Below are 13,030 nucleotides of genomic sequence, written 5' to 3' on the forward strand. Positions count from 1 at the left end.
AAGCTAATGTAATATACTTTATTATGAAAAAAAAAAATTTTGGAATTTATATGGTTTTTACGATGAAAATGGCTACCGAATGCTATTTTTGTGTGAAAATGTTCGATTATATATTTAAATTTTTAATTTTATAATGCTATAACTTATTGGTATTAATAAGGAACTAGTAGATCATATAGCTTTTGGAATAATCCACCAATTTTTTAAAATTAAACACTATCTAAAGATTTGCATCGAAGCGTTTCTTATGATAGTGATTTTAATCACTGTCAGATATCATTATACTTGATCCAACTATGCCACGTCACCACTGTGCCGCGACCACCCTGTGCTGGCTTTTTTTCTATATAAATTTATTTTAACAAATATATTTTTAATTAATATGATTATGACAGAATTAAGAATTATTCATTGTTTAATATTTATTAAAATATATCGAAACATACAGATAAACTAATATTTTCAGTGCATCTTAAATATAAATAATTTTCAATACAGACTATTATTTTAAATAATAATATATTTTAATACGTATTTTATTTTTAATTATACTAGGGCATTGAATTTAAGTACTGATATAAAAATATGAAAAATATAATAGTAAACTCTATTTTAATATATTTTCCTGTTTCTTGTCACACAATTCATGGTAAGATTTTCTATACAGTTTAGACCTCGTTACATATCCCTGGTACATTTCCAGTTTATATAAATCGTGCATACTGCATGGTAGAACAAAATCAGTAGGATAATCTGATAGATCAACTGTAAAAATATTTTATTAATTCTTTAATTTCAATTCAATAAATTATATTGGAATATTCTTCTGAATTCCATATAATGTAACTTTAGAGTTTGTTACAAAAGAAAAAATCTTAATAATAAAATTTGTTTTAGGAATATAATTACTTTTTTTTTATTTTACTAAAATTTAAATAGTTGTGTTCTTCTTGAGATTGATATACATATATTAAGTAATTTAAAACTAAATGATTTTGTCAGAGTCTAAATAATTAATTAATATCAGCTGTAAAATTTGAAAGTAGTATACATTATATAAATGGTTTTACTCATATAGCTCACCGGATTTCATTTTCTTGTATTGGGTTAAATGGTGTAATTGCAAATAAATGTAAAGTTCTTTAGAATTTCATTTAAATGATTTTAATTAAATTATACCGAATTACAGGGCTTATTTTAACGGGTAGTAGAACCTGAATTGGTAGTTGAAAACATAATTTGAGTAGTTGAAAATTCAAAATTGGGTAGTAGATTTTTTTCACCTGTAGGAAACTAGGTAAATTCTAATAATAAAATATTGAAGCCATAAATTTATATAAATAAAAATTGAAAGTTATCAAATTAAAAACGTTTTTAACTTAAAATTTTAAGCACATATTTTAATTTTTAACAAATCGTAATGTATTTTTATTATATATTAGAAAAAAGACTGGCAACGGTATGATCGCATTGCGAACGTATAAGTTTTCTATAGACCTATACGTCGTAAGACGACTTCGTGTGCCCGATGCGCATTGTGGCATTGTGTAGTAGTCGATATAGTATAGTAATGTACGATATCGATAATGTCGTTGTGCCGTCGTTAAAACCCATTTAAAAATAAATAAAACGCACAGTATCGCAAGACACGGTCGTATTGAAACCAAACACTAATTTTATCTGTTTATTTTATCTAATTCGTTATCGACCTTTCTTTATATTCTAGTTTAAGTAATACTGCACTATAGAATGCACATGTTGACTACTGCGTGATTTTGCTTAGGACATATAGGTCTATGGGCTAGTACTACAGTAAATAAATTCACGTGAATTACTGTATTATATACTTATTTTAATAAAAAGTGAAAAAGTGTAAAAATGAAACGGGCTTTATCTCTTCAAAAATATGTAAAAATATCTTGCAAAACAACTTCTTTGTATAGTTGGCTGAATCTAAATAAAGCAAGTGGTTCGACCCAGTTAAATTTAGCCACACAAAACTCAGTATCTCCTGAGGAATCTCAATTATCGGAACCAGTTAAAGAAAAAGAAATAATCGAGAAAATTTCAGAAAATGAAAACCCAAGTGAAACCCTCACACAAGAAATTCCAATTTCTAAACCTGAAGCAAATAAACAAAACTCCGATGCTCAGGCATTTGAACATTATCACCAAGATGGCAAGCACTACGTAAAATGTAAATACTGCAACATGTTTCCAAACATAGTAAAGCTTTATGGAACAATGACTCGATTGCTTGCGATAATAACAGATGGTACTAGATTTAGAAACGATACGATAGAAAAACATATTTCTCAGAAATATCATTCGGAGTCTGTGAAAGCTTTTAGATTATCTACTTTAAAAGTACCAGAAAAAGCAAAAGAATGTACTATGGATAAGATGCTCCCACAAATGAACGAGGACCTAGCAAATAAAATTGGTGGATTAATGATACATACATATGCTGACGCAAAAAAAATTACAAAAAAAAAATTCAATATTTGACCCCAACCGCACATAAAGAATTTATTTAGTGTATTATTAAAAGTGATCATAGTGTGCAAGATATACTGAGCTCTAACATTTTATCGCTTTCTTTGAGATGTGATGGCAGTGTGGACCGTATGCAAATAGACAAGATATATGTTTTTGCAAAAGTCATAAAAAAATCTGGTGAATCAGTTCAATATTTCCTTGGGTTAAGTGAACCATCTTGTCAAGGTGCTGAGAAAATACTTGGTGCAATAAAGAACGCCATCGATACTACTGTAGAAGAAGGAATGTTTAGACAACTTTTTGAATTTGCCACCTCATTGGTAACAGATGGAGCAGCAGTGAACACTGGTTGTAGAGCAGGCTTGTGGGAGCTCTTTAGGAAAAAGTACAAGATTAACTCAAATCTTCCTTTCATTACCATATGGTGTGCAGCACACAGATCAGATTTGGCTTTCAAATCGAGTAGTAATTGTGTTGGAGAGTTGAAATATATTTTTTCAGAGTTAGTTGGTTTAAGCTCATTTCTACACTCTTCCAGCTTAAGAACCAAGCATCTCCAACAGGCGGCCGAAAAAAATAAATGCACTCTTTCGCGGTTGCCTCGTTTATTTGAAGTGCGGTGGTCCGAATTTTCGTTTGATTTAATCAATTCAGTTTTGGTTTCTTGGAATGCTTTAGTATTGTTCTTAAAAGATTGTCCTGACAAAGAGGCAAGAGGATACAGACTTTTTTTAATCAATTATAACAATCTACAAATCCTGGCATTTATTGCAGACGTATTTATGGTTTTCAGCAGATATCAAAAAAACTGCAGTCTGATACAAATACAATTTTAGACATGGACAAAGAGACAGTAAACGTTCTATCCAGGCTTAAAATATTAAAAACGGAAGCGTTACTTGGTGGATGGGTGACAACCTTAAAAGAACAGTTAGAAATTCATAGTGAAAATGAGGTTTTACTAAAAGGAGAAGTCTTAACAAGAAATCGAAAACATCGTTTAAAGGAACATCACAAGTTTGTTTCTCAGAATCGAAACTACTCCGCAATCTGCAATGAAATTGTGGATTTTGTTGTAAATTTTTTGCAGGAAAGATTCGATATTGATGCGGATACTGTTAAAATTTTGAAACCATTCACTGAGCTAGAGCCATCCGTTGATATGAAAGCAGTTCATAAATTGATAGGAAACGACTTAGATCTTGCTGAACTTTCAATGGAATATTCGGAGCTTCTCACTCATAAAAATATTGAGCAGTTAAAAAAAATCAGCTTAAAAGAAACTCTTCAGGCTTTAGTGATGACAAATTTTTTTCCCAATGTTTCTGTTATAATGGCCAGAATTGTTGCAGCAAAACCTCATTCCGCTGATGTTGAAAGAGTGATTAGTGTGAACAATTTGTTGAAAACCAGCAATAGAAGCAGTCTAAGTATTGAAAGCGAGAATGAATATCTATATATTTATTTTAATCTTCCTCCATTAGCCGAATGGAATCCTCGTCCAGCAATTAATGAGTGGTTTAAGAAAAAAAGGAGAGTTAGAGAAACTGTTACGGCGAAAGAACAAGAGTGGTATAAGGGAATATTTATAAGTGCAAATAATAACCAAAAAGATTCGCAAACCAAAGAAAAAGTTCCTACGACAATGTTTTAAGTTTTGTTTGTACTGATTTCAATTTTGAGATAACTTATTTTTTTATTATATATTTTTCTGTTTCCTTTTTTTAAAGTTTTAGGATTTATTGTAATAATAAAACACTAGTCATCATCAAATGTAGCACTTTTTTTTACCCCCACTAACCTACTAAAGTCTTTATGAAATTTTATGCTTTAAAAAACGTTTTTACTAACATAAAAAGCAAAAAAAAATGTTGCCTGTGTCCCCACCGAACCCCATAGTTCTGTTATCCGAAAAGTACTTCGTTATGTTTGATGTTTATGTTTATGTTGATGCACAACATAAAAAAAAGGACAGTAGGTAGTAGAAAAAAAACATTACAATAAGGCCTGCCGAATTACTATACATAAATACTAAACTCATGTGTACGTTTATAATCAAATAAATATCTTAAGTCTTAGTTTAGCTATAAAAACTTACAAAATATTTTTTAGGTTTGCTCGGGGTGTTAAAAATGACCAGCATTTTTAAGAGTAAATACATGTGTTTTATATTTAAATTGACACGGCCCGCTTCGCTTCGTTATACACGATATCCCGCGACTCGAGCCACCTTTATCAGCCGTCGCCTTACTATGAGTATTTGACTGACCAACACCGCGTGTTATACGTTACGGTGCAAAGTCCAGAAAATGCCGCACGGCCGACAAAGACCCGCCGCAAATGGTGCCCAACCCATCCCAACAAATCCAACCCAACCCAACCCAACCTCCCGTTGTGAAAGCGACAACGTCGACCAACCAATCCGCACCCGCGCACCGTCGCCTAGAACGCTGCTAACCTTTTGCCGTCCAAGGATTACGCCGGACATCGCGTTGTCGACGCCAGCAAAAGTGCCGCGATATTATGCGAAGATTATTATTACTGTGTTTTTCTTTTCGGTTTGTTTTATTTTTGTTAAAATAATCTGTTGTCGCTCATTTAATAAACGTCCCACGAGTCTCTATCCTCAAAACCAGTGTCGATCACATTTTTGCGTAAGTCGTGTCAAAATTAAATACATTAAACTCGTTAATCTAAGAAAAAAAACATACAATGATATATTTAAGATATTGAGGATTATAAACTAGAAAATGTTATATTACTTCATTCAATCAAAGTGTCCATAATTCAAACAATTCTTTATTATGGAAGGAATTTTTGCCTATTCCTTCTTGTCCACTTTTGTTATTATAATTTCGCGTTTTATAATTACAGAGCAAAATAAATAAAAATATATTAGTAAAAGAGTTGCGTAGCTAGCCAAGATGAAGAAATGTATTTGATTAACTTTCAATATATATAAAACGTCAGTGAAAATGTATAGACATTAGTAGGTAGTTATCTTTAATAGTAATTTCTTTTAGATAAATTCTATATAATTTTCCAAACATGAGTTTTTATTTAGGTTTATTAGTTTGTATAATATTTGTTAGAAACTGTTACTTTTCAGTCCGCCCTCGTATTGCTAATATAGGTAATATACAAAAATTACTTGGATTATCTCTACACAATGGACAATTCAACTGGCCATTAAGCATACTTTTTTCACAATCATAACAATATCTATGTCCACATGTAGTTATAGTCATATTATATGGATTTTTTTCACAGGAACTGCATTTAGAAGGATCTGTGATGAGAAACCATACATATTCTATTTTAATATTAAATTAAAAGAAAACAAATAACTAAATTAATTAAATAAATCATCTATTCCGGAACATTTTATGTGATTTGATTAAAGATGATTCATTATTTCATCTTCATAAATTAAAATTATTAAGAAAAAAAAACCTTTTGAATCCCATTCAATAGTCGGATGATAATATAACTTATTATTTTGTTCATCAGTTTCATTGGTATCTGTAAACATTATAATTGCATTAATTGTTGAAATACAATTTATCGTTATTTAAAATACTATAATTTTCATAATCAATGCGAATTAGTCTAATACAATAATATTTATACATGAAAACTATTAAAATTTTAATATTTTTTTAAGAAAAATCTAGTTTAATGAGATTGCAGCAAAGTAGAAACGTGGCATAATGAAATAGAATTATTTAACTTAATTGGTTTATCAATTACTAGGTATCACCCCAGACCCATAGCTATACAAACCTCACAGGTCTACTGCAACTTAAAATAATAGTTGGTGTTGGATTAAGAATTTCATAATTAAGTCAAACTACAATAAATTTATTATGCATTAAAAATTGAGATCAAATATATTATAAATAATACAGATGATTAAAAAAAAATTCCATAATATAATATCACAATGTCTTATTAATAATATAAATACAAAAAAAATGAGATACAAATGTTCTTCGAAATTATACTTAACAATAACCAAATAATTATTATTTAGCACAGGAGATATGTAAAAGAAAACTTTTCAATCGATAAATTGAAATTTGTGTAACAATGTTATTTGTTTCTGTTAACACGGACAAAAACCAACGGATTTCAAAGAATTTTTTAGAGTACCTTTGAAGTATATATTGACAAACCTGGTAAAGGTTTCAGATTTTAAATCGTAAAACGCTGATTATAATTAACGTTTTCTCAAAAAATGCTAATATTTTTGATCGCTCACAGAGTGTTAAAAAAAATGTTATAATATTCCTAAATAATTTTCCCTGAATAATGTCGCAGAGCTCTTTTATTAAAAAAGAAATTAAATTGTTAAGTAATTTTTTCAACATTCATAAACTTTTCATATCTAATTATATAATAAAATAATACTTTTAAGCCTAAAATTTTGATTTTGGAGTTAAAATACATAATATATTAGGGTTCGTCGACAATATATTATTGGGTTTCGATATCGTATTGAATATCAGTGATATTATACCACAATTAAAAAAAAAAATAATCTTGATATCGTGATATATCGATAAAATATGAAAAAATAAATTGATATCAATAAAAAAAATTAATTTAATATTTAAAATCTTTTTTTAGAGAAAGAATACCGTTAATTTAACAAACCAAATCAGATAATTATTTTAATATTACAAATACAGATTTATATAAATCTCATAACGAAAATCAAATATTTTCAATTTAAATTTAATTATGAAGAAATAATTTTTTTTTATTACAAGACTTTATCATTATATACTAATTATATTAAATAAACAAAATTTTTCTTTATTAAATAATGGAATTATAGTTTCAGTGTTTTGGTTTTAAATAACAATAAAAAAAAACGATTATAAGTGTTGTTCATTTTTTTATTGCTTTGTCATATATCTGAAAACAATTTTTCTTCTTTTCAAATAAAAAATTTTAAAACTTTTACAGAATAAATAATCAATTTCTTCACTATCATTTAATAGAAATTTATTTGGGGGGCTCAAAAATTTCATGTTATTTTTAAAATTGAGATTTAACTAGTTATTGATGTATATCTTCTAATTCTCCTCATACATTATTTTGTTTGTGTTTTGTTAAAAATGGGAATAACAATACGAAATGTCGTAATGTCATAATAAATAACATAATCTAAGAATAGAATTTTCTAACAATAAGTATCATATTTCGTCATATCTCAATTCCATATTTCATAATATATTTTAAAACAAAAAATATTTACAAGATTATCATGAATTTGGCTTAATATCAAATAATATATATTTTATAGTAAAGTGACGAAAATTCAAACAGTTTTTTTAATAAAAATTTTTATCGATCGTTGCGATAATTAAAACAAAATCGTTATCGTGGTAAAAAAGAAATAAGTCGACGAAATCGATATCGTTAACGAACTGTAATATATATATCATACGACCAAATACAAATACAGGTAGCTTATTGTTTCTATACGACGTTGCTATTGACAGAGATGAATATCAAGATAGTTTTAAGATAGAGCATTGCAACTGAAGGCTTAAATTAAAAATACAAATCTTTCGAATATATGAAAAATTTCTATTTCCTGTCCTATATTATAATTGACAATAAATTGCATATCTATGAAAATACCAGTCATAAAAAAATGCGTTAGCTACCAGTCAGTATAAATCATTGTACTTCTTTTATGTGTTTCAACACAACAATTCAAAACTTTAGGGTGTTATATGTAATAAACGAATTAAGTTAAATTAAATATTCAAACAGTATTTATTATTGAAAAATTATCTCTTATTATTATTCTAAGAGTAACTGAGTGGGTTATGATAAATGAATCACTCTGTATAAGCTCGGTAATGTACGACAATTAAATAAAAGTCTAAAATTAAAAAAAAATAGACTAAAATAAATAGATTAATCGATAACCGGTTTTAAAAATTCACTTTTATAATTGATAATTTTGTATAAATGTAGTTTAAGAAAAGTGTGCTACGTTGTAGTGTTTTTGTCGCTACTATATCAGCGCAAAAATATTTTGATTAATTATTACTCTGCTTGTTTGAAAACTTAAAAATCTTGTCTAAATATTTAAAATTTAGTTAATATTTAAAAATATTATTTCATATCTTGTTATTGAAAAGCCATTTTTTTATCATCTTTTTTTATTTGATAACAATGACACAATTATAGTTTCTTAATTGAATTATTATCCAATTATTATCTCTCAAAATCACTCTAAAAATATATATATTTTTTTTTAAATTCATAATTTATTATGATAAAATATAAAAAAATACTTATATTTTTTCGATATGTTTTTTTAAAAAAAATATTATAAAAAAATAAAAAGTTATAATTCCCAAGAAATTTCATTGTATAGTTTATACAGAATATTCAGTAAGTAAGAAAACACGTCAATTGTTATAAAAATTAAGCTCAATAGAAATCTGTGTCCTTGCTACTGAATATTCTTTATTTGCAATTAATAGAGTATATTCTAAAACTTATTTTCGGTCTAACATTTAACATTTTTAAGTAAAGACCTAGATTTACCTAAAAATATTCTAAATAATACATCAATCCATGAAAACTTTAATACATTCATTAGTGATGTAATCTAAATATAATTTAAATTATATAAGCACTTTTCATTACTAAAGACTCATCACTTAAATTAAATTAATCTATAAATATTTGGTAATAATATTGAATTTTCAAATTTAATAAAGCTCTTATTATTTTTGAATATTATATATTTTGAATTAATGTTGTGGTACAGTGAAAAACTAAAATTTTTAGAAACTTACCAATTTTTTTTTTATTGGCATTACTCATAGGAAAAAAAATTGTAAATAATAACGTAAAGAAAATTTTGGTTGAAAAAAACATGTTTTTAAGGTAATTGAAAAAAAGTATTCTTGAAATCGAATAAAATTTATGTGTTAATCTGCCTTTTATATAATTAAAAATTTAGGTCATATAATTCATTTTGGAAAAATATTATTCAATATATTATTTATTTCTATTATTCCTATTAATAAAGATTATAATATTACTAATACAATAGAATTAAAAAAAAAGTTTTGTCCATTTACCTTGAACTACGTCATTTAACAAGCATAAGATGTTTGTTTTATATTTTTTCATTTAATATAATAATGATATACAACATCAATAATTATAACAATTAAGTAAAATATAAATAAATTACTTTTCTGAAAAAAAATATTATTAATAATAATATAGTCACAACCATTATTAGTTAAACTGTTTCTGGTGTAGTCATTATTATTTACAATACATATATGATTGTATTTGCATTTGGATCATATAACATAATTACATATGTACTAAATAACTTTTAGGAAAAATAAATTATGACATTACTTAAGACTATTTTCGAAAGATAAGAGGTAAAAATAAGAATTATTAAAAGCCAAAAAATAGTTCTTTTGACACTTACATTCTCTTGTTCTTAGAATTCCATAATCCATAATACACAATACTTAGGAATATTACGACATTAATATGACGACAACATCTCAAGATAAGGTTAATTAAAAGTAATATAAAAAGGCTTATTTCTGCTTGCACGTCTATGAGCGAGCAAGCCAACGAACGAGTAGGCCTTTTGAAGCTCTAATTCAAAATAGAATTCAGAATTCTCTTGTCTAATTATTTTTTCTCAAACTAGCCACGACCTCTTGTTGACATCAGTACATTTGAATGTGATATTGATATATAATTAGTTTGCGTCCAGACTTTATTTATTTAAAAAAAAACATTGTAGAATTTTTGTGTGAGAAAATTAGCACGATTTAAAAGAATTTTCGTATTTAATAATTTAATTATCGACGATCTTCATGCAAACAATTTAAAAAATAGTATGTACATTCACATTAATCTAGTTATTTAAAAATAATAATCTGAGTAAAGAATTGTCATAAAAAAAAAGAGTTATGTTAAGGGTATTTTGTCATAAAAAAAAAGATGGTAAAAAGTTATGGATATTAATTATAATAATAAAAAGAATGAAGAGAGATATTTATAATGAAGGATGATGAAAGAAATAAAATAAGTGGCCATATGTGTGATATTTATATTTTTTATAATTAAGAAAGAGGAATAATAATAGAATGTAGATGTTATATATAGATGTTATGGTTAACGGATTGTTGAAGTACGTTTAGCTACAAGGTGAAAATATAGCATACAATATATATATATCCATGAACTCTTTATTAAGATACTACCACTACGCGTGGTTTGTCGTAAAAAGTAAATTGAAGGAAAATTATATTCGGATGATTCACACCTGAGTCATATTAATTCTACATGAAATGTGCAATGATTACGGAGGAGGATTTTACGACTCTTAATATTTATTGGTCATGCTATATGAATGGGAAACAGCGTATGTTCATGTAAGATGCTACTGTCCAATTGTTGGGCGCCAAGCCTTAATGGCTGAATTATTTTCTTTTTGTAATTGTATAATACAAGTTAAAACATCTACGTTGAACGCGTACTATTGTGACCCGAATGGTGAGAAAATAGTTATTAATAACTTTTCAAATTATCCACCTTTAACAATTCTATTATTCCCTCGATAAAAGTTATTCTTGATTTATCTTAAGTCTATCCTTAATTTTATGACATGCTTAGAAATATAATTTCTTACCTTGTGTCCAGCTAGTTTGATTGTTTATAGCGTAAAAGATATATATATATAAAGAGAACACTGACTTTTATTTACTTATTAATTTTTGTAAAATTATGCAAATTGTTAAACTTGAAATATTACTTCACTGTAATTCCTTTCTATACTTGGTGTCTGAGTATATGTGTTACTTTATATTTTAAAATAAGAAAAATTATAACCAGATAGCTTATGAGAACCAATCCCTAGTGACACGTCATAAACTATTGTTTTACGAATAGTTTTAACCGCTTGATGTGCTAGGGTAATGACTTCAATAAACTATCAGTATTTTATAGAATTGTGTGTTTGATATGAGAGTCGACAGAGTTAGAGACAGGCTGGCTACACCATCGGAGATAACTCTCGTCGATGCACGGACCTTACAGAGTCAAAAACTGCTTGCCGAAAAGAACGTAATGGAATATGAGAATCAATCCCTAGTGACATGTCATAAACTATTGTTTTACCAACAGTTTTAACCGCTAGATGTGCTAGGATAATGATTTCAACAAACCATCAGTATCTTGTGCAATCAATCAAACACGTATCTATTCAATTTAAGATACACTCTACGATCTCCTTAGTGACATGCCATAAACCATTGTTTTACCAACAGTTTTAGCCGCTAGATGTGCTAAGGTAGATTTTCGAAATGCACTTATTAAATAGACAATCCAATTAAAGAATCAAAGAAATTCTTAATTGAAACAACTCACAAAATACAAAATAAAAATTTAATTTGTTTTAATATTTTATAAATACTTAAAACTAAAAATAAAAAGATAAAAAGGTTAAGTTATTTTTTTTAAATGACATTAATAATGAGAGATTTAGATAATAAACACCAAGTATGAAAAAGATTCTAAGTCAAAGAGAGCACATCGCGAAACAGTCTGGTACAGAAACGCTTCATGACCAGATTTTTAGAAAAAAATAAGGTGACGAATGAGCTAGAAATTGCTCTTTTATAGGCCTGTTTTATGAGGGGGAGAATTAGTTTAATTTGCACAATGCTTCTCATTGGCTAGGTAATTAATTTAGAGAGATCTATGCGCAATCTATTGTTCTACTAATTTGCGTTAATATTTCATACATGCATTGGTGTTTTTATATCTATCATCTCTCATTATAATGCGGTTTATTAAAAAAAATCATTATTATAAAAATATAAATAAAATAAAATTATAAGTGCTAAATATCTATTACAAATATGCACCCAAATCGAAATTGAGCGCGTCCTCGCGCTTTGCATAATAATATATAAAATATAATTTGATTAATATAATATTAATGTATCGTGCAATAATGAAACAATAAATAAAATAATGAAATAAATATATCAAATGGTGCTATATATGCTATATAAATCTATAAATATAGTGATGTAGTTGCAATGATATAAAATATAATGTTTATAAAAGTATAATAATAATAAATGTGCGATAAAAAGAATTGTAATACACGTGTAATTAAAATATTATAAAGTAAACTAAAGTTAGTGATTAATATAAGTGTTAATTATTAATAAGTCGACGATAATTATGTATTATAATAATAAATTTGTGGGTACACAAAAATAATAAAAATGTGATTAAAATGTTATAAATAAAAATAGAATTAAAATGTATAAAAGCATATAAATGTATAAAATTTAATATAATCATTTGTCAATAAAAATGATATAATACTTAATATACTAATGCCTATCCTTTTAAAAATATAAAGATATATCAATAAAAATAAACTATTTTAGCTTCGATGCGAAGCTGAGAAGGTATTGGTTTTACTATGATGTGTTTTTTTTTTTTT

The 13,030-nt window shown here is 26.8% G+C and overlaps 1 protein-coding gene across 1 annotated transcript; it reads right to left on the reverse strand.

Moving 5' to 3' along the window:
• Positions 1 to 434: 434 nt before the first annotated feature.
• On the reverse strand, positions 435 to 9,432 carry LOC126903122 (LON peptidase N-terminal domain and RING finger protein 3-like). The gene is made up of 4 exons (XM_050681130.1): positions 9,327 to 9,432; positions 5,953 to 6,021; positions 5,651 to 5,788; positions 435 to 765 (listed from the first exon to the last, which is right to left on the reverse strand). Exons 1-4 carry the CDS (start codon positions 9,406 to 9,408, stop codon positions 608 to 610), a joined length of 447 nt encoding a protein of 148 aa, XP_050537087.1. The 5' UTR covers positions 9,409 to 9,432; the 3' UTR covers positions 435 to 607.
• Between the last annotated feature and the right edge of the window lie 3,598 nt (positions 9,433 to 13,030).

The sequence above is a fragment of the Daktulosphaira vitifoliae genome, unplaced genomic scaffold (assembly GCF_025091365.1).
Source record: "Daktulosphaira vitifoliae isolate Bord-2020 unplaced genomic scaffold, ASM2509136v1 Scaffold_1, whole genome shotgun sequence".
In the NCBI taxonomy this organism is placed as follows: domain Eukaryota; kingdom Metazoa; phylum Arthropoda; class Insecta; order Hemiptera; family Phylloxeridae; genus Daktulosphaira; species Daktulosphaira vitifoliae.